This window comes from Anastrepha obliqua, chromosome 5 (assembly GCF_027943255.1).
Source record: "Anastrepha obliqua isolate idAnaObli1 chromosome 5, idAnaObli1_1.0, whole genome shotgun sequence".
In the NCBI taxonomy this organism is placed as follows: Eukaryota; Metazoa; Arthropoda; class Insecta; order Diptera; family Tephritidae; genus Anastrepha; species Anastrepha obliqua.
In genome coordinates this window covers 118,125,758-118,149,295 of record NC_072896.1, presented here as the reverse complement: position 1 = coordinate 118,149,295, position 23,538 = coordinate 118,125,758, and the positions used below count along the sequence as shown (strand labels likewise).

At 33.3% G+C, this 23,538-nt stretch overlaps 1 protein-coding gene across 1 annotated transcript in view; it reads left to right on the top strand.

The window, feature by feature from the left end:
• Positions 1-278: 278 nt before the first annotated feature.
• Positions 279-23,538, top strand: part of LOC129248248 (TNF receptor-associated factor 4) — a 34,494-nt gene continuing 11,234 nt past the window's right edge. The window contains exon 1 of the mRNA XM_054887724.1: positions 279-1,015. Coding sequence (XP_054743699.1) covers positions 692-1,015 — 324 coding nt within the window. The 5' untranslated portion in view covers positions 279-691. The remainder of the gene's footprint in view (positions 1,016-23,538) is intronic.

Sequence of the window (23,538 nt, the reverse complement as noted above, 5' to 3'; positions counted from 1 at the left end):
TATAAATACATAGGAGAGCAATAAACATTAGCAGCGTGAGAGGAGGGCCAATGCCATGTGTTGCTGTGTGGTTCTTCACTCTCTGCTACTGTTACTGCACCACTGTTAATGGGCGCTGCTGTCGCTTTTGCTGGTATTGTTGTTGGAAAATCGTCGCACTCTTTGCTCACGGCTTCCTGTTTTTCAACCATCTGCCATAATTCAAAGCTACAGTTGTCTGATGGCCTGCTTGTAGTTTTGCTGCAATTCTTCACTTCATTCCGTTTTTAAAAAGTGACTTGTTCGGTTGGTACGAAAAATTGGTGCGGATGCGAAAATGTTAAAGTGTGATTTCGTGCAAACATGAAATTGACTTAACGTGTATGTGAAAAATATTATATTTCAAATTGACCAAAATTATATTACAAAAATAATAATAGTTGTATGTTCGATAAAAGAGCTGACCAAAATTTTCACTTTTGTGTGTGTGCGAAATATGTGTAAAAACTCTCAAGCGACTAGAGTAAAAATTATATAAAATAATACCGAAAATTCTGTGTACTATTTCCAAAACTCAGTGAAACATTTATTTACGCCGAAATAAAAAAAAATATATTTACATATATTTATTCGAGAAAAGTCAAATTTACTCAATAAAATCAGCAGAACAAACTTAATTGAAACTCTACCAAATTTTTATCGCCTCTCTAAAATGGTACGCAGTCTGGCGCAGTGGACGAAAACCCTAAGTTTTCCTTCACGCCTCTCGCCAAATCGCAACTCAAAAGATTGCACCAATTTGAACGCCACTAGTCCTGTGCCACCACCCACACCGCCAAGGAATAAAACCAAAACCAGCAACAACTGTTCAACATCGCGCTCCTCCTCGTCGACAGTGTCATCTTCACATTCCACTTCAACGACAAACACTTCTCCATCACCCACAACCATGGGCAACAACAGTGCCAATAACAATAATAATTGCAATGGCAACAACAACAAACATAATTTGCCCATCACGGAACTAGAGCAAATTGTAAGTAATAAACGAATTACAGTACTTAGAAAAAAATATATGAAAATAAAATAAGTGAGGTTCATGCAAGCTAAAACGTATGTATGTAGTTCAATGCCTGTTGGCTTAAAAGAATGTTACGTAGCAGGTCAAGAATTCGAGCGTCCAATTCTCATGCATTCCATCAATGGGTTGAGATGGGAACCGAGGAGATGGTGCCAAGAATGCATTCAATTTCGTTTATTTTTATTTTTTTTTTTTTGTTTTAAGAATGAAACGAGCTGCAAGCTCAACGGTCGCCAATTAGTTCCACCATCTTCTCATTGTGATTGCTGTAAATCCGCGGCATTGAGTGTGTCAGTTTCTCTGTTTCCATGTATGTATGTGTGTACGAGTATGTCTGTCCCATTGCGGTATTGTTGTGCATGAGTTGCCAGAAAAACGTTCGCATATTTATGAAATGAAGTGTAACTTCATTACAAAAGCAAAATAGAAATTTCACCGCATTCAAACGCGTTGACTCACAAAGCTAGCGGTTTTTGGACTTTGATGGGTGCAAAAAGGTCACAAAGCTACACATCTCCTAACCGGAGATAATTTAATGCAATTTGTGTTCAATAGGAATAGTCATGCTTAGGTGACATTTTTATTCAACGTCAAATTAAAATGAAATTAGAACAGGTAGAATGTATACCGTTCAATGTGGTGCAAAATTAATCATCCTATTTTGTTGAATAACTTTTTAACAAAATAAAAAAATGATTTTGAGTGATGTAAATCTTCATTGTGACCTTCTTGCGATCCATTGCTTGCCTGTTTGCTGTCTGGTGAAGCTCTCCAGTTCACAAGTGTCAAATACAAGAGACGCCATTTGAAAAATTATAAATCTTTCGGTAGGGTGATTAATTTTGCACCACCTTGTAAAAATTTGTAAGTTTAAAAAGTTAATTAATTAATAAGAGCAGAAATAGAAATCAAATGAAAAAATAAAAAAAGTAAAACTGAAATCAGAACGAAAACGAAAAATCAAAGCAAAAATTAATATTTAAGCAAAAATGTAAACAAAATTAAAAAAAATATTCCCTGTATGAAATTAAAGCAAAATCAAAAGACAATAACAACAAACATTAAAAAAAAACCTTTGAAACCAACAAAATGTGTGAAGTACATTGAAGATTATGAGAATAAAAAGAAAAATTAAAATAGAAGTAAAAATTAAAAGAAAATTTCAAATGAGTACAGTTAAAATTACTGCAATTACAAAAAATAAAACGAAAATAAAACTTAAAAGAAAAACAAAGACAAAAAATTTATGACACTTCAATAATAAGATGCGAATTAAAATAAAAATAAAATTTGCAACGGAAAAAACTTTTTAATTAAAATAAAGATCAAGTAAAAAAAATAAAAAAATTAAGACAAAACTACAAACCCCTTAATTTTAGATCCAAATAAAAAATTAGAACTCTAGCATAAATAGAAATGCGTAGAAAAATTTGCAATTGCGCCACAATTTATACAATACTCAAAACAAAACTAAAAATCAATAAAACAATTACTAAAATACAAAAACTCGAACAAAAAAGGGAAAATAAAAAAATGAAAATAGAACGAAAAATTCAAGCAAAACTTAAAATGGTAACAGCTAAATCACAAATACAAAAAAGAAAGAAAAACAATAAAAATCATGATAATAAAGCACGAATTAAAATTAAAACAAAAATAAAAGTTAAAACGAAAAAAAATCCTAATTAAAGTAAAAACTAAAATAAATACAAAATAAAAAAATTAAAAAATAAAAACGCCTTAATTTTAGATTCAAATTTAAAATGGAAATTTGATAATAAATTCAATAAGAAACAATTCACCAATTTACACATAAATTAAAGCAAAACTAAAAATCCATAAAAAAATACTAAAATAAAAAAATTAAACAATAAAAGCGAATAAAGCTAAAATAAAATAAAATTAAAAAAGAAAATCCTTGATTTTAAAACAAAAAAAATAGTTAAAGTGAAAAAACTCCTTAATTAAATTCCAATAAAAAAATAAAATCCTTAATTTTAAATATAAATTAAAAAAAAAGTACAAATTCAAACAGAAATAGAAGTCACTAAAAAAATGTTTAATTGCACCACAAAAAATTAAAAAAAAAAATGAAAGGCAAAAATTAAACACAACTAAAAATCAATAAAACAAACACTAAAATAAAAAAATAAACAAAAAAAGCGAATACAGCGAAAATAAAAATTAGAGGAAAAACAAAAACAATAAAAATTATGGCACTAAAGTAAAAAAGAATTAAAATTAAAATAAAAGTAAAAGTAAAAGTAAAAGTTTAAACAGAAAACGCTTCTTAATTAAATAAAAATTAATAAAACAAAAAAATAGTTAAAATGAAAAAAACTCCTTAATTAAATTTAAAAAAAAAATAAAATAAAATACTTAATTTTAAATATAAATTTAAAAAAATAAAAATTCAAACAGAACTAGAATCAATCAACAAAAATGTTCATTGCACCACAAAAAAAAAATTACAAAAATTAAAACACAACTAAAAATCTATAAAACAAATAAAAAATTAAACCCAAAAAAATGTTTAATTAAAATAAAAATTAATAAATAATTAAAATAAAAGAAGTCCGTCATTTTGAATATAAATTTAAAAAAAATGAAAGTTTGTACATAACTAAAAATAAAATAAAAAAAATTTAGCACCTGCACCAAACACTCTTCAATTCTAGAAAAATTCCCCTGCATTCCTGGCACAACGGATTTTTGTAAGACCAAGGATATCAACTTAAATAAATCCTTTGTCACACTATTTCCTTCCAAAGAGGAATGGGATAACGATCTTATTGTTAAGAAAACTGATATAAACATCTACACAGATGGCTCAAAACTAGACAAGAAAGTAGGTGGAGGGGTTTACTCCGATAAACTCGGAATATGCCAATCATTTCGCCTACCTGATCATAGCAGTGTATTTCAGGCGAAAGTCACTGCCATAAAAGAGGGACTTAAAGAAATAAAAACGAGAGTTTTACCCACAAATGAAGTCTTCATTTACTCGGACAGTCAAGCGGCAATAAAAGCGCTTGAATCTGAAACACACTCGTCAAAAACAGTTGTAGAATGTTTTAAACTTCTAAATGACGCATCTAAGTGCTGCAAAGTGCACCGTATCTGGGTACCAGACCACAGAAATACAGCAGAAAACTGCAAGGCGGATGAACTTGCTCGAACCGGTACAACGCTCGATCTCCAACCGGATAAGGCGCTGATACCCATGCCTATAGCCACATGTAAATTACTTATAGACAGGGAAACCATCAAAAAGGTAAATACAAGCTGGCAAACATGCTCACAACATGCGAACTAAGCAGACAGACATGGCCGAACTGGAACAGCGGTCGCCCGAAGATCTTGTTAAGATTTAACAGAGAAGCTTTAAGGAAAATGATAGGGGCATTAACTGGTCATTGTTTAATATGCAGCCACGCGAGAAGGTTAGGACTCCCTTACTTCGATTTCTGTAGAAGCTGTCTTAATACAGAAGAAGAGGAAACAGTCAGAAACCTTTTATGTGAGTGTGAAAGCTTAGCTATGAGAAGACTGCGCATTCTTAATACAGCATTTTTAACCGATGTAGCGGACATAGCCCATCTAAAACTAGCAAAGCTCTGCTCGTTTATTAAAGTTACCGGATGGTTTGAAAAGGAACACGTAGGGTAAGGATAAGCTCCAGTGGTATCACAATGGACCTGGGAAAGGTCTAAGTGTGTCTTTACGACAACCACCCAACCTACCTACCTACCCAGCACCTGCACCAAAAAAAATTTATACAAAAATTAAAACAAAAACTAAAAATAATACTAAAATAAAAAAATCAAAAAAAAAAAAAACTAAAACGAAACCTTATTTTAAACTATAAAATTAAAACAAATCCTAACATTATTATAGTAAAAATTAAAACTAAATGAAAATTCAAGTAAAAACACTTGTAAATACAAAATATGTAAAAAATGCAAATTATTTTTGAAATAAAATTAATTAAGCAAAAAACAGAAGTTCAACAAATCAAATCCAACATAAAAATTAAAATGAGTACAAATACGGAAATAGAACTGAAAACAAAAAAAAGGTTATGCCAACTTATTATAAAGCGAAAATTTCAAAATCAAACACCGAAAAAAAAACGAATTATGTTATCAAAATCTCGAAAAATTAATCCAGCACCTATTAAAAGCCTAATTAAAAAGTGCATACATATTGCATAATGAAATAAAAATAATAATGGAATGCAAAAAACCGGATGTAAATTGTTTTAGGGCATTTCACATGGGTCGTTTTTTTTCTTCACTAAATTCACTTTTGGAATTCGGCGACGACACTAATACCAATGGCAAAACAGCTGTTGATATCCGACTAAGTTTCGAATTACCCAGCTACTATGCAAATTGAGGGCAGCTGTCAATTAACGATAAAATATATTCACACAAACACATGCACCTATCCATACATATACACATACATACACATATACATATGTATGCTCGTATTTATTTTATTTCATTTTGACCGGCAAAAGCATAATAACGCCGCAGATAAGCTAAGGTAAACAACGGCATTTCGTATGGCCTAATTAATAAATGTGAATAGGGGAATGAGGAGACTTGTATAGTATCTAGACACGCATAAATATTTGTGCATATGTTTATGTATTTGAATGTGAGTAGATATTAGTAAAATATGAAGATGGGCGAGGGTGGTAAAAAATGGCCTACTTTTGCATACATATAATATATTCTTAATGAAAAAATTCCAAACTATTTGTGTATAAGTTTTTTCTAATAACGGTTGCCCCTCGGCAGGCCAACCTCCGAGTGTATTTTTACTGCTCATAAAAAATATTTGCCCTTCGAAGTCGGCTTAAAACTGTAGGTCCCTCAATTTGTGCAACAACACCAAGACACACACCAAAAATAGGGGGAGGAGTTCGGTCAAACACCCGAAAAGGGTGTGAGCACCAACTACACATATAAGTATGTATATGTGTACATTTCTGTGTATTATATTTTTCACGAATCTGTAGTAAACGAAAGCATATACTTATGTAATTTAGTTAGAAGTGCAATTGACCACAGCGGAAGAGACATTTACAATAATCCATTTGTATTTAATTTTAAGGAGGGGTACTTGCAAATTTTTTACTCCCGTACGTATTTTCATTTGATTCCAATGAGCAAAGGTTAAGGTTGAGAATCAAAAACACTTGAATTTGATATTCGCTTCCATTCGCTTCTTTCCTAGTAATAAAAATGTTTGATATTAAAATTTGCGGTTCGGACAGAAATACACAAAAGGAGTACATATTTAGCGTGCGGTTTTCTTGTGAGTTTTCTCTTTTAGTACTTGGAGAATTTCTGCTCCGCTCTTAGCAATAACCAGGTGAGGTGAAACGTTTATTCGATTTAACATGAAAAGAAGAAGATTCATTTAACACCACGGGTCAATACTTGTGATACTGATTTTCAACGCAAAGCAGTGATAAATTAGTGAGTTGGTGGTAAAAACTGAGTCGCATACAAAAATGTCAATCGAAAGCAATCAGGGCACCCGAGTGATACAGCAGTACAAACCATACAGGCATCTGAATAGTTTAGGCCGTGGTTAACATCTTTGCCGTCATTTACTAAAACTAAAATGTATTTATTTATTAATTATTAATAAAAAAAGGAAATCTGTCATAAGCAAATCAGCCGCACTAATCTTTTTTCGATGTCATAATAAAACATACGCAATATGTTACGAAAAGAGTTACCCTCCATCAATACATTTCAATAAATTTAATAAATATTGCAATGTCAGTTATGAAGCAAAATCTATTTAGCTTTGTACAAATCTTCTCAATCACAACAACAATCTACAATTCAAAGTCAATAAAAATTTAACGGCCATATGTGTGTAGGCTAATTGGATTTGGTGCTACTGTTCACAAAAAAAGCCTAAAAAATGCATTCCACAAACAAATATCTATTCAAGCAGTTGCGCATATGGACATAGCTTAGCATATCGTATATCGTACACACATACATTTGTGTACAAATCAAATAGTTTACAGTATTTTCCAACCGTGAAATAGGCGACCCACGTTTTATATTTTTAAATTTTTTTTTTTTACTTTATCGCTCTTCAATTTGTATTTGCATTGAGTTATAAATAAATCGGTTTATATTAAAGATGCATTGGTGTCCATAGGCTCGAAAAAATAAACAACCAAATACATAAATGCACTTTATCTAAACAAAAAGAGCAATGAAATTCGTTATTGCCGATGCCGGACGCACAGTCAAGTTCTTGAAGACGTGAAAATTCCACATGCACAAATTCCAAATCTAAAGTCAAACAAACAAACAAAGTATTAGTGTAAATAAAGCCAGTAGTGTTGGTTTTTGTTTTTTAATTTATCATTTTTTTAACTACTGTAGGTAGCTAATATCTTTTGCACATTAAATATTTGTACAAGAAATTTTTGGTTTTAATTTAAAAGAATTTGTTCAAAACACAAATAAAGGCTTGTGAATCGCGGCAATAAGTTGAGATATTTATTTAGCTATAAAAGGTAAAAAACTCTATGAATTTTAGTAAATTTGTTTTTAGTTTTACCTTCAAATATACGTACGTATATAAAATGAACTGCTTTCGCTGCACCAATCACCCGAGGCAGTAGTGTGCAAGTGAGAGTAACTTCAGTTGTCATGTCATAGGGGATTCGGTAGGAGAATTGTGCTCGCTCATTTCACACGCATGCACACACTCGTCCAATCAGGTGTTAGATGACAGCCCATGATGGAAAGAATAATGCGATGGCGCCTATCGTGGTCCCATTACTTTGCTCTCAGCGAATTTGACAACGAGTTACGTGATTTTAGCACCAGTATGGTCAGATTACCATTTTCGTAACTTGATTTAGAACTTTTTTTTTGTTATTTAGTATCGAAGTTTTAGTTCTTTCTTCATGACATTTTTTAGCCTGTTCTAATTAAAATGTAATGTTTATAATTTTGTAAAATATACATTTTTTAATAATTAGTTAAATAATTCACTCAGTTTTATTTAGCTTTACTTTTTTTAACATCTGGTGGCATTGCCCGCGATTGCAGGTGTTGTTGGTGTTCTTCTGCTTTCGGCAGTCAAATCTCTCTCTCGCTACTGCAGTGTTGCCTAGCTTTGGATATAAAAACGCGCTAAAATGCCTATTTAAAGAAAATAAAACACCAAATTTTTATGAATCACTTAAAGAACTTTGTAAGCGTGACAAATTGTCTTTAGAATGAGCGTTTTTTTTAAATAAATGTGTTATGCTTATGTTAATTTAATTTATGAGTTTTTTTTTTGTTAAGCGAACGACTTATTTGCTATATTTGAGGTTATGTAACTAGATAAGGTACTTTTTTTGTAAAAATGTTAGTATGGTTTCTTTAGTATTTTTCGGTATTTTGTGGCTTATTTTTACAATGAATACACCTCACTAAGCAGTGATGGCCGGAAGAAACGATTACACCTCTATGGTTTTAATCTGCATTCGGTAAATTCAAACGCCTTTTAAAATGTGTAAAAAGGTTTTCCATTTTAAGAAGAGTTGAGAGAGGTACATTTAATATTCCTGCATACCCTTAAAAGGAGCAAAAACTTAAATTCACACTTTCAAAATATCAAATTTTATAGGAACCAACTAATTTTCATTAACACTAAAATCTTCTCAAAGTGACCTTTTTTAACCTTCTTTTATATAATAATACAGTTTTTTTTTTACTTAAAGTTTCGGTAGCTTTGAATTAAAAAAAAAAGAAACAAACACGAAACTTCAATATTTTCGCATTTTTGGTATAAAAGAGCACTAAATTTATTGCGAAGAGCAAATGGTTGGCAATACTACACAACTCTCACAACTTTCTATCATTCTTGCGATTTAAATGAAATTATCAAACCTGGAAAGACAAAAACAAAGAAATTAACAAAGTTAGCTTTTAATTTTTTATAGCTTAGAAAAGAACATAATTTTGTAAAATATCACAAATTAAAGAGGTCACAACTCACAATCTCCTTCTCCTGACTTGGCAAGTTGAAATCTCATTGCCACCCGATGAATTTTCAAACTCTAGCTAAAAAACAGAATTCCAATATAATTTACTAGCTTAAAACATCAACCTCGCACTAACTTTAATATATGCCTTCTTTATTTTTGTTTATTTTTTCTCTTATTTGAATATAAATTCTTGCAAAATATGTATATCGCGGCATTAACATAAAATCTGTTTTCGACAGCTACTTTTCGCGCATTATTTCTGGTACCAGCTATTTCGTCTATCAGCTGTTCATCAGCTCAGAGATTGGCAGTGCGGCCAAGTACTTACCCGAGTTCTCAAACGAGCGCTCACATAAATTAAGAGAGAGTTTACTTTGTTTTATATTTTCACGTACAATGCTTGTAAATTACCCCCCAAAGGTATAAATCGAAGCTAATTTCTGCTTACATTTTTTCTAACAATTCTGTGGCCTTTAGTAGTTCATAAATTAAATGCAGATGCATAGACTTTTACAAAAGAATTAAATGAACTATTAAGTAAAATTACACTTAAACGATTTTGCCTTGAATTCGCCTTCATGTACAAGAAAATTCATGTCTGCTTTTGCATGTGTACATACATACACACACATGCTAATGTACCATTAATAAAGTCAATTAGCAAAGTGTAAAGAGCAAGAAAATGACAAGTACTTAACTCACTCACTGCACTCAATGTCAAGCATTTGATTTTTATTACAATTATTGTTATAAAAAAGTGAGATTAAAATAAAATATTGCAATTTGAAGTGTTTGCAGTGCAATTAAAATGTGACAAAGGTTAAAGGCAAGACAAAAAATTGCTTTAATGATTCAAATAGTCAAAATCACAGCAAAAACACAAATCAGAAAACAGCAAGGCTCTGATCTAGTTAACCTCAAATTATGTACATTTACATATAGTCACATACCCATGCTCCCGCTACCAACAGCACACAATTCCTTACTCGTTCTCTCCTTACCTCTCCTACTTATATTCTCACATCTCTTCTTCACGTTTCTTAATTTGCTCCTTTACTAACTGATATTTTCTTTAATGACGTTATCTGAACCAATATATTTCTCTTTGATACATAACAACAACAACAATTTACATTTTGACTCTCAATATTAGTTTTAAACTGATATTTGTTAACTTAGCAGTAAGAATTATGCACAAATTCAAACAATTAATGCAAATTAAGAAAATAAAAAACCTCTTTTTTAGTTCTTTTTTAGTTCAAGAAACGTTTGTCAACTCTTGCTTGTTTTATGACTTCCTCACATCCTTGATACATTGAATTTACTAATTTTACACATTTATCCGGAGATAAATGTGGTTCCACATATCTTCCCTATTTTTGTCTTTGAATGGCGCGATTATCTCTCTCAGTTCTGCCCAAAGGGTCTGTCACAATTGGGTTTAAGTCAGAAGACCTCGACGGTCACTCTAAAACATTCACTTTTTCTTCACTCCTTTGCTAATTTCAATGAATATTTGTCACCGTTTTCCTGCATAAACTCCCACTTTAGAGGCATTTGTTCTCTTGCATGGGTAAACATAACCGTATCCAATATTCTCACACAGTCCACCGCACACATTTCTCATACTCTACTCCTTCCTCCGACAAGCATCCCCTCACCATTTTAATTTACCAACGTGCTTTACAGTTTTTTTCCTATATCTGGAGTCAAATGCTATACTTGTGGGCCGACGAACATATTGTTTTCCGTCAGATCCAAAAATATTATAGGTTTTTATTTAATAGTACATTTTTCCATTTTCGACGGAAGAGGTGTTTTCTGGCAAATGGAAGTATGTATTTTTGTTTTGATTTACATTTACAACAATGGTACTCTTCTGGGTATCGAACTGTCAGCCTTGGAGCTTGGAAATTTAGCTCAGTTTAAAGCTCGTTTGATGACAAAAACAGTTTAATTTTTCTGTAACGTATGAGTTTTATTTCTTTTCCCAAAATTTTACATATTCTTCCTTGCACTTCCGCTTTTGGTACGTTTAGCATAGCATTAAAAACTCCTTCCTTTCGAACTTTTCTTTAATTCTGGATTTCTAAGCTTTCAGTTACGATAACAATACCCTACTACATCTCGCTAAATATTAGAAGAACTCAAATAATTCGCCCTATTCAAATTGACAACATCACATAACTTTTTATACACATGTCCAATGCATATAAACCACCTCGTGTCGGAAGACCGCATGCGGAGAAAGGATTTAGTTGTAGTTGTTCAAGTAGGAAGCACTTGAGACCCTTTCGTAATATATATATAGGCTTAGAAAAAACTTTGATCTCACATTTTTACTGACCCATACGAAATGGAAAATGCTGTACAAAACCAATGAAATAAACGGGTCCCCGAAAACCTGCAACTATTCACACACTTTTGTCATATTTTTCACACCATCTTGGCGACACATGTGTCGATTGGCTGTCTGCATGCTCGTCACGACTCCTCACTTGTGCAAGTAGTTGTTCGTTACTCTACCCAGCATACCCTTTTGCCACTGTATCTGTACTAACTGTTGCTGTTGCAAGCATGACAAGCATTTAGAATCAATTGTGAAAATGTAGTAGAGGGAGGGGCAAATACAATACTTATACTATCTACTGCACATGTACATAAGTATGTGTTTGTCAACAGCGTGGAGGAGCAAGCAATGTGTTGTTGCAGGATGTCGTCGCTCAATTGATATGGTAGGCAAGTGTGATGTGAGGGGACAGCATACGCATTTGCAGGCGGTATTGCCATTGTTATTACTATTACTATTTTTTTGCTTTTTTTTAATTTTTTCTTCGCTGGAATTTGATTGTACATGTGTAGCAATGCGATCTTCCAAGTTTCCGGTTGAGCATTGAGAAAAAAATCACAACAACAAATATGCTTTTCATCTCTCACATGTGCGGCGCAGCAATCCTTGGCCAATGTCAGCAGAAGGCGCAGACTTTCTTTGAGGTCTGTTGGTATTTCAAGTTTTTTCTACTTGAATTTTTCTTCTACTTCAACTTTTACACATCACTGCAAACACTTAACAGTTGAGGCATGCATAAATTCATATGTACATACAAATGTCAGCGGAAGTTATGTTGTTTACAGTTAGATAGCAATTTTTTCTTCATTTAATGACTGTGCGCGTTAACTTTGAGTTTTTGTCGGCGGTGCATTTGTACTTGACATCAATAATAAAAAATTGCTTAATATCTTTTGAAAAAATTCAAAAATGCAATGGAGTAATAAAAGAATAGACAATTGTATTAGAGCTAGCCGCTTGGAGCATTATCTAATAAAAACATTTGAATAAGCAAATAATAGTTTTGGAAATTTAAAAAATTATCTGCACAACCAACAAGTGTCAGATGCCAAACCCACAAGCCAGCCATTCTAAAAATCTTAATCAAGGTGCCAATTTCGCAAGAATAGCGACGCTGTCGCCATAACATAAATCACACTCGCATCTACATATACATGCATACACATGCATATGAAGCTAACCTGTAGGAAAAACTGAGAAAACTAATTAGGTGTATTTCTAGTGCCTTCGTAAATGTGTATCAGTCTGGTCACTTAGGTGAATGTACTGTAGATATAATCTAGAAAAAAATAAAGCGAGATTATGTTGACACTCTTCACAAATTTTACAGAAGTGCTAGTGGACTAACAGTATTTGGCCGTAGAACCAACTATTGTGGAAGCGTAGCTGCTAGGATCTTGGAAATGGGCGCCGTCAGAATAACAGCAGCGGGGCAGTCGCCACCCTACTGCTAATCTTAGCAGACTTACCCCTACAGGGATTATACTGTCTCCCTACTGTAAATGGTGTTTGTTAGAAGCTATCGTGCGACCGTCTCGCTATAACAAAATATTGCAGTGTGAAATAAAATCTAAAGAAAATAATAAAATCGAGGGAAATAAAATCTAGGTATATTAAAGTGGGAAATCCACAACTTATGAACCATTAAAAAGTTAAGCCATGCCAGAGTTAGAATGGGTGTGGTGACATGTATAGAAGTATTCACAATAATTATATTTATTTTTGTTGAGAATTAAATATAAATATTAAATAATTTTAAAATTTTGTTGCAAATTAATTTTTAAGATTAAAAACTTATTGCTATTTTTTTTTTTGCGCGTCTAATTTGTGATAAGTTAATAATCACTTAAGTTCCACAATAAAAAATCAGTAAAGTTGTTAATTCTCATTTATTTATTTCGCAGTGTTAACATTTCATTGTGCACAATCACCAAGTAGCACCCAAATTGGAGGCCAGCCAGTGAATTTTCCTATAAGGCTTATCTACTCCCATCTATCTATGCCTAGGCTTGTGTAGGTCGTTCGCACACGATGCACCCGAAATGCCAAAGTTTATAGATGCTTTGGAATGTTAGCATACTAGCTCGCAGCCAGCAGCCACAAGCCATGCGGCACCACCACACTAAATCGCCAAACTGCCAGCGTCAGTTACCGGTCACAGTTATGTGGCAAGAAATTCGCTGCTTGTGGCGTCAGTTAGTTAGTCACATGTTGCTAGTTGCTGCACCAATGCAAACTTACTCGCATTAATACATATATATGTACGTACATACATATATACATAGTTAGATAGTACCTACATACATAGTTAGATTATGCAATGTTGCACGATGCACTGAGCCAAACTGCTGAGTGCCTCATACGAAGCAAGTAGCTTGGGAAACAAGTTTGGCCCGCATTGCACATTCTTTAGTGGCGGCAACTAAGAGATAGTCAAACAACATTCAAATGCCGCCAATAGGCGCAGACATAACAACAATAGCAGCAACAAGTTTTCAAGAAGAAAAGTTGTCGAACAACAGTACCGTGAACAGCTGTGGGCAAAAAACCAAAAAGGAAAAAAGCAAAATATGCGAAAAGCAACAACGTCGAGTATTAATGTCGCAAGTGCATTTGTTGGTGGTTCATCCTTGCAAAGGCAAACAAGTTCCACTTTTTCTTTTCTCTTTGACTGCATGCAATGTTGCTCTTTTTTTCACATTCCAATTTGATGTTTTCCATTTATGCACTCTTCCACTTTTTAATTATCAACTGCTGGGAAATTCATTTTATTAAGAGATAAAAATAAATGGAAATACATAATTTCTTCAATGAAACGAATGAAAAAATGGAAGGGTTTCAAATCCAAACAGCCTGAATATGCAGCAGCTCGTCAAAAGGCAGTATTGATCTAAAAAAAACTGCAAAACTACTCTAAACAAATTCCAAAATCTATTAAGATTTATGAAGCTTTTGCGAAATTTTTTTCGATTTTCGAATTTTTCGAGTTTTTTTAAGTTTGTTGCTTAAATGTATACCCTGTTTGTCAGATAATTAACTATACTTTTATGTTGAGCTAAAAAAAGTAAACATTACAAAAAAAAGCTGTATGTCTGAGAAGGTATGGCCAATAACAGACCTTTATTCGGGTCTCAGCGAATTTGTCAGAATCATCTGACGCAACTGGCTGGTAATCAAGCTGACGTAAAGAGGCAGGAAGCGGTTTGCTTACGAAAAAATATACGAGTGTGTGAATACATGTAAAATGATCGTGCAAAATTCGGCTGCTGAATCCCCAGTTACGTGACAGCCGAAGTTTCTCTCACAATTTTCTTTTTCACTATAGTTATTGGCCAAGCCCTTTAAATCTATCAACCTTTTATGCCAGTATTTTCTTATTGACTCTCTTTCAGCCTCAAATTTACATTTTTATATTATTATTATATTATTATTTAATAATTAAATTAAATTAAATAAGTAAACATAAATAAGGCGGCCAAGGAAATAAAAAATTCTAGCCAATCAACGATGTGTGTAAAAATTCTCCAAATGAAATGTTAATGGCCTAGACACATAACACAGCTCAGTGCTGTCTGACAGTCAATTAACTAATAAAAACAAAAAGCAAGCAAAAAAATTAAACTACCTAACAGATTACCCATAACAATCGACAACAACAACAGTAGCTGTTGCTTTTGCTTAGAGAAAACAGCATGTAAATATATTTTATGTGTATTTTTCCCTTCCAAACCAATCAACCAAATCAAAGACGAGTGGAGAAGCAGCAGGAGCGAAGGCAATGCATAGGCAATACTAGGCCATTAACTTCAGCTGATTGTATGTTACGCTGCAGTGAACGAACTGAAGAAGAATGCATTTGGTATGCATATGTAGTATGCGGATTGTGAGGAAAAAAGCAAAACCAAGCAGCATACAACTGTGTGTTAGGAAAATAACTGCAAAAGGGCAGCTGTAGCCGACGCACCTTCGAAGAATTTTCAATTACATTTTTATTTACATAATTTGTTGATTATTTTGTTTTATTTCCTATTTCTCTTCTTCCCAGTTTTTATTAATTCTTTCCATTTCTTACTTTAAAATATTGATTGGCGTATTGTTTAACTATTCGGCCCGTATGAGTATTTAGTAGACTAAAGTGTTAGGGAGAAAAATATGCTTATACATACATACATACATATTTGCCCTTTTCGGTTAGAACACGCACTAATGTCATTTCCGTTTCACCACAGTTATAATTACAACAACACTTTTGTACTTCCTCTATTGCATTCAACCATATGCTCTCTCAATCATATGTATTTTATTATTGTTATTTTCGAATTGATGATTTTAAAGGGATATCCATTCATTTCACGCAGTCAGGTACTGCTATGCCGCATTCCAAGCGCCTACTCGTCGTGTCATTCGTGTCGTTTGTTATTGCAATTGCCTTCCACTCTTCGAAACTACTTTTTTGCTACTCTTGTATATTTACTTGTATGTGTGTACGAGTATGTACACATGTAGGTAGTTAGTCTTGTTCACTTTGCTAAGCATTAATGGCTACCTTTGTACGTAATTTTTAAACAAGTTTCAATACTTTTAACTTGTGTTGAGGCTGACGTACTGACTCAAGAACTATTGCTGGCGCCACTCATTATAAGTAGATATGTTGAAATTATTTCAAATTACAAGTATTGAAGATCATAGAGCGTCTACTACACGCAGGAATGTCGGTTTTTATGGAAAGAATCAAGGGAGAAATAGTGGAAAATGTGCTGAAAATGTTTTGTACGCAGTATAACAAGCAAAGAAGGCTAACTTTGGATGGAAATACATTTTTTTATTCTTACCACCCTGTATGGTCCACAAGCTTTTGAAATTTAATTCGCTATAAATAAAAGACGCATGATTTTATTTTACCATTAAAAATGGAACACAATTTCCTTCAAGTATCCCGGCCGAAATCCGAATCAAACAATTGTAGCTGTATCAGCTTCTCCATGACGACGAGGCGATTTTCCTGCCTCCGAATGCGGCAGTTCTTGTGTTAACATAACCACTAAAATACACGTCTTGAAAAAATGTTTTCAATAAGCGTACAGTTTTGACTACTTAGCATACACCGGGGAAAAGTTTCCAAAATTTCGAAGCGTTATCCCGAACAGTAACCATAGAAAATGGTACCCTGCGACAACTATTTATAATTATGAAATATCATTGCCAGGTGTAGCCATAGTCAACTGCATCCATAGTAGCAACCTCCTGATTGCCATCTCGGCACCGTTACAAGTTGTACAATTGTCGCCAGAAAGGGATTTTTACATTCAATCACAAAGGTTTAGGGCACACCCATTTCCCTAGATATTGATCTAAAAAACCAACATTCATATATGTAGAAGAAGCAGGCTTATTGTAAACCGTAAACAGTGAACTTATATAGTGGAAATTTCGATTGGATCCCTTTAAATGTTATTTAAACTGTATAGATAAGCATGTGTGCACATATGTGTATGTACATATGAATTTATATACCTCCAATTGTGGCAGTGATACAGTTCTTCCCGTCGGTTAATGGTAGTATGGGAGCAAAATAGAAAAATCAAAAATATTATATATATCTATATACAAGAAAAACGCCAACATCCGCTTACAATGAGGAATCGAACAGCTGATGGCCAACAACAAAATACGGCTGCAACTCTGCAAACCTGATTAAATGACTTGATCTAAAGGCTTATGAAGCAGAAAAATATTCACACAGTCAAGAAATAAGAGATCTACAGCGAAATCGCATTAAAACATCACAATAAAAAAATTGAGTAGAAGCAGCGCAACAAAATAAAAAATCGTAAAAAAAAACAGAAAAATAAACCAAATCAAATTTAGCAACATATCAAAAGCATGAACGAGCAGAAATCAACGAAAAAATAGCGGCATAAACAAGTTTCGCCCAAACACAAAAAAAGCAATAAATAAAAAAATAATAAAAACAACAAATGACCATCCCGTCAATGCAGTAGTGGGCAGTAAGGCAAAGGCAGAAACTGGCACAAACGAATCAAACGAAACAAAGGCAAAGTTAACAAGAGTCAAATTGAAGCAGCTGAGTTGCCGAATTGGTGGTGGTGGTGCAATAGCAGCTGATCATAAATGCACACTTAGCAGAGCCAGAGAGCCGGTAGCTATATATGTACATATGTAGTAAGAGAAGAAAGAGCAGATTTAAGGCAGTTAAAATTAAGGTAAGCGCTGACCGTATAACTGCCGCCTAACTGAACTTGGCGTTTGGATTAAAAATGAAGCAATGAGAATGCAAAAGCAAATAAAATATGCATGGGATGAATATGAATGCGCGACGTACTCAACAAGCTTCATATACTTACATATATTCTCAGTGGCAGTAGCAGCAGCGGTGGAGCCGCAGCAGCACTACTGCCATAATGGCAAGTGTGCCACAAATTTTCTTATACGAGATTACTATTATTTCAATACCAATATGAGTGACTGTTGTTGTTTTGTATGGTTGATACTGCTTGCAGCTAGCCAACTAACTAACTAGTGGGTTGTTTTGTATGGTTGATACTGCTTGCAGCTAGCCAACTAACTAACTAGTGGGTAATATTTATAATTTTTTGCTACTATATTGTTTTTTTTTCATAAATGCCAAACCAACCTATCTACCGCTGCTAGTAGGTAGTGGTAGATCTGCCGGTGCGTACAATTTTTCTCATGCTCCAACTGCAATAGCAACTCACCTTTACAACTATGCACTGCATACAAGTTTTTTTTGCTATTGTAATAGTTAAATTTAGTGTTGTAGCATGTCGAAACATGTTGGCTGTTATTGATATTATTATTTTGTTATTACATGCTGTGAGAGCATTGAGCAAAAATACTGTATTGCATTGGTTAGTGTTGTTGTTGATAAAAAAGCAGCTGGAACTGCAAACTACATTTTCCTTACTACCACTTTGGTGTTGCTGTGTGCTTGTACTTCATTCAGGTAGTAGCCAGCTGCTGCTGCTGCCACTGACTTCGCTCACCTGCTTATTAGCACACCAACAAAATCGACATCATACATTTTGTATGTACATACATACATATGTATGTATGTGCAAGCAGCACGAACAAATGAAATTGTCAAACATGTTAAATATAAATTGCTGCAGTAACAGAGAGCGACCGACAGCGATAGTGCAGCAACAGAACTGACTACAGCAGCAGCGGTGCAATGCACAGCTGCAGGGGCTTCCTTTGCTGCTTGTTGATTACTGTGCTCAATTGCAATTATGCTGACGCTGCAGAAATGAATGTGTGAGAAAAATCAAGAAGAAGCAGGCAGTGTAATAAGCTGATATGCTGTTCAATTTTATTTGCAATGAAAAAGCAAAAACGTTTGCTTTTGAACTGTACGAAAAAGATTCATGAGAATTTCGCTGCACAATGTAATGCGAGTTGAAACGAAAAGATTTTGTATGATGCTGAAGATCATATTTCTGAACGGCTTTTTATGTAAACTATATTTCGGCAATTTATAATTAAGGAATCTGTAATGAAATAATACTGATAATTTTGCTGACATTTTACTAATTTTGTAACTATTGAATATTTGTAAAGCTTTACTATATTCACTACGTAGTCGTTCATTAATGAAAAAATTCTAAACAAAGTAAAGTGTTTTTGAAGTTTTTTTAATTAATTTCTGTTTAATACTAGTAAATTTTTGTAATACATGTAAAAAATAAAATTATATACGTTTTTTTTATAATTTCTTTTACGGTTTCTTTCGATTAAAAAAATTAACGTAAATCTATAAGTTTTTCTTCCACACATTTCGCATAGACCTTTTTTATATTATCTGTGTTTAATTTTTTCCTGGCGCTGCATATGCATTTTGCCGTGAGTTTTCCAAGGTTGACTGCCAGCTACGCAAAACAATTGCTTACTGACATACTTTTCAGGTTGTGAGACATAATTGAGGCGTAAAAATTGCATGTAGTTGTGGCAGGTTAGTTTCGGCAAAAAATAAACGGCAAAGAATAAAATGGCACAATATCAGAAATAGTTGTTGCAGCAAATTTTTTAGCAATTCAAAAATATGTAAAATGCACCTATCATCAGGATGGAATGCAATACAAAAACAAAAATGCAAGGCCATGAGTAAATTTTTTTTTTTTTTTAATATTGAATTGAATTTAAATGAAATTATAAATACTTCTAAAGGGTTTTCTAATAAGAGGTGTTATTTTGATAATCAAAGCAAAATGATATTTTTTAATATAAATGATCGGATGTTTATTTCATTATAAAGAGGAAGGTATGCCGTTAATAGTAGCAAATAACATCAGGCAAATGACCACCACGACCACGCTTACAGGACAATATACTTTTCAGGAAATTTTCCATAACCGAATTGCAAAGTGGCTGCTCTATGTCCTCGATAGCCTCAAGAACTCCGTCTTTGAGGTCTTCAATCGACCCTGGGCTGTTGGCGTAGACCTTCTCTTTTACGTGGCCCCAAAAAAATGGTCACAAGATCTCGGTGGCCAATTGTGATCATCTGTTCCAGAGATAACACGGTCCGGAAACTTTTCCCGTAAAAGATCAATGGTTTCGTTGCTTGTGTGACACGTAGCGCCGTCTTGTTGAAAATAAACCTTGTCCAGATCAAAACCATCCAATTCCGGCCATGTATATGTACATATTGGCAGAACTTCAACCAAATAATTTTAGCAAAACATTTGAAATTAAAAGAAAATGATGGCGGGCGGTGATGAAATTTTACTCTCAAATTTAAATAAAGTTTTATTACCTCTTAAACGGAAAGAGTTAAAATAATTCACATCTCCCGCTTCCGCCGGAAACGATATTCCACTTAATTGACTTAATTTAAAAGATTAAGAATTTACTAAAATTTTTGATCTACAAAAAAGAAGCATTTTTAACACGCACGTACATGCACACATGTAACTGTTTATTTGTCCAATGCCTTGAAAGCGCTAATAACTACTAGCAAGCATTTAACCCAAACATTTTAACGAGATTTCATAGAAATCAGAGTGTGGGAAGATTTTCGACAGAGTAAACAAAACAAGTTACAAGTCAGCAGAAACACAATAAAAACAGGTAGAATGTTTGGGTAAATTAAATTACCACTAACTGGTCAACGCCATATGGCAAGAAGCTAGCACGCTTGTGGTAATTAACATATGCAGCTTTAACCAAAAAAAAAAGTAAATACAAAATAAAAGCGTACTAAAAATATTTATAAATACATGAAAAAATAACGACCCCACGAAGATCATTTGAATATTAAGATACTGTGAAATAATTAAACCCATGCATACATAACAACCAGCTGACTTCACTTGTTTACTTGCAAACACATTTCTCTAATTTAGGCAACCTTGCACAAAACATGGGCTCGTTGCCCAAAAAGTTGGTTAAATAATAGACACAAATTTTCTAAATCTACAAACGCTGCTCAGTCAAAGCAGAACAAAGAAGAAATGACGCATGACACACATGACGAAGACTACAATCGGTGGCTGTGCATGAAAAATCATTCGTGTGGACTTTTATTTGTTGGCACGTCCTCAAAACCGCATAGTGCGCTAAAATTTGTTAATGGATTAATACAGAGTATTTACTTTTTTATTAACGCTAAGAGAAATTGAAAAGATGGCAAACAGAAAGTTTAAGATAATGAAAAGGTAGTAGAAAGCAAAACGTTATCGAGTCTCGCAGAATGAAGTAGGTAAATTTTCAAATTCGGGAGGGTGTTTCTAGACTCTTAATAACTGTCTTTAGGGTAAATGAACCTTTTTTGATTACATATATGTTAGAAAATATCTCCAATATCTTTCAAGTTATTCTTTAGAATTCATACTTTCACAAGATTTTTATAGATATCTCGTTCCACAACAATTTCTGGCTCAAAATTTATATTCATAATAAACTTATTTTCTAAAGCATTGCTGAAATGTTTGTCCTAGATCGCGAACTTTAATCTGAGCTGTGCTTTCTTTTGTTGAAAAATCTATCCAATTTTCCAGATCTCTCAATATACATTTTCGTGGAGACTTTTCTTTGACAAGTATGCTATTGCACCTACCCCTCTTTTAAATGCGAAATTTTTATGATTTTTTAATGGAACTACTAATGAAATCCTAAAAAACTCTGACTATAAACTGATTTGGTTTTTTAGTTGTAACTTTGTTAGCAAATATGGTTTCTAAAACTTGTTTATTTGATTTTGCTGTGGTGGCTAATACTAATGTTGTTGTTGTTGTGGTAGCATTATAAACCTTCCCCATACAATTAGGGGAAATTCTGCAGGAGTGAATGCTTGAATTACTGCGTAAACAAATCTCTAGTCTCAGTTTCGTGGTCCTGGCAGCCTTGGTTGGCTAGCATCATTGGAAAACTAGAAATGGTTTGATATCGCGTTTGTTTCAAGAGGAAGTTTTATATTAGAGTGAAGACGATCGTTCAATTAATATCTTATTTCAAAAAAAAAAACTTAAATTCTTATGCAAAACTTTATATGTCGTTTTAAATAAAACATACAGACCTATATTCATATCATCTGCATACAGAAAATTCTAACAATATCCGCTAGCAATAAAATCCAAATCATGTTCCGGAGTATTTCACAATTCCGTACTCCAACTCGTATTTCTTTGCATTCGGCAGCTGCACTTCGACACTTATTGACTTTGTTGGCTAAATATTTTATTTGATTTTCAATTTACGTAGCAAATCAGATTCAAAAAAATGTACATATTTGTGTTTTTATTTTTTCTTTCCGAGAGATTCTTTAAGTAGTCTGTACTTCCGCCGCAAAGAAAGAAAACAAAAAAAATTCAAACAAAAATAGAGGCGAGCTGTCTTCCTCCCCGCTAAGCTTTTTTCGGTTTTTTTTTTTTTGTCTCCACCGAAAATGCCACCTATCTATTTATTTATTTATTTATATAAACGACACATTTGTTTGCTAACTTTATTAGTGTTATCTTTCAAAAAGCACACGCACCCCACACACATACACACGCCAACGACCTGAATGATAGCATTCGAATTGCGTCGAAGAAATTTGAATTTATGTTAATTTATTTGCTTTTCAAATTTTTTTCATTTTTTTCGTTGAGCAATGCAGCGGAAATCAAATCGAAACAATAAGATTCTTTGACTATCGGCAATAAATAAGTAAATTTAAAATCAAAGCGTAAATGCCACAAATCCCAAAAGAACGCTGCTGGGGCCATTTGCACCTAATTTTAGTTTGAGAGCTTTTGTGGCTTTTAATTTGTTTCGAAAATTGTATTCCTATCATATCATATTCGTATCTCCTACTGCTGCTCACTTCCCTGCTTTGGAAGTGCCACTTAAAATGTTGCACCCTTTTAATTGTAACAGCCACTCGAATTTATTGTTGGAATCTATGTTTATAAATATACACTTGAGTCTGTATGTATGGTATATGCACTTATGAGTGCACATATGTACATTACAACAACAATAACAACACAATAAACTCTTGAGAATGCGCTTTGGTGATCGCGGATGATTAGTCGCATATATCAGCGCTTCAAATTACGCCCGGGGGACCCATGCAAAGCTGGTTGACTGGTTAACTGGCTGACTGGCTGGCTGTCTCTTTAACTTTTGTCTTAATTCTTTGAGTGGGTAATTTTTTCATGTGTTAGCTAAGTATAGTTGTATGCACATATATAGTACATACATATGTATGTATGTAAAGTGTGGTATGTGTGTCTTTATTTCAAATGAAATTTTATTCCAAACTTTTTTATTTCAACTTTAATGTCTTCTGACTTCATGTTTGTTAGCTTATAGAAATATTAGTGTTGTTTTTTAACGTTGACTTTTTAAATCATAAATGAACTTGCCACAAATTAATGGGAAAAATGTGCACTTAAGTCGCAGTGGCAATTAAAAGTATAATAAAAAAGTGAAGAACAAGCCACATGCATATTTAGAATAAAACGGTTGATTAAATAGAAAAATGAACAACACAACAAGCATCTAAATTAAAGTATTGTTCTCCACAGTACCGTTAGCTTATGAAAAAATTCATGAAGCCGAATTCGCCTCCCTGAAACC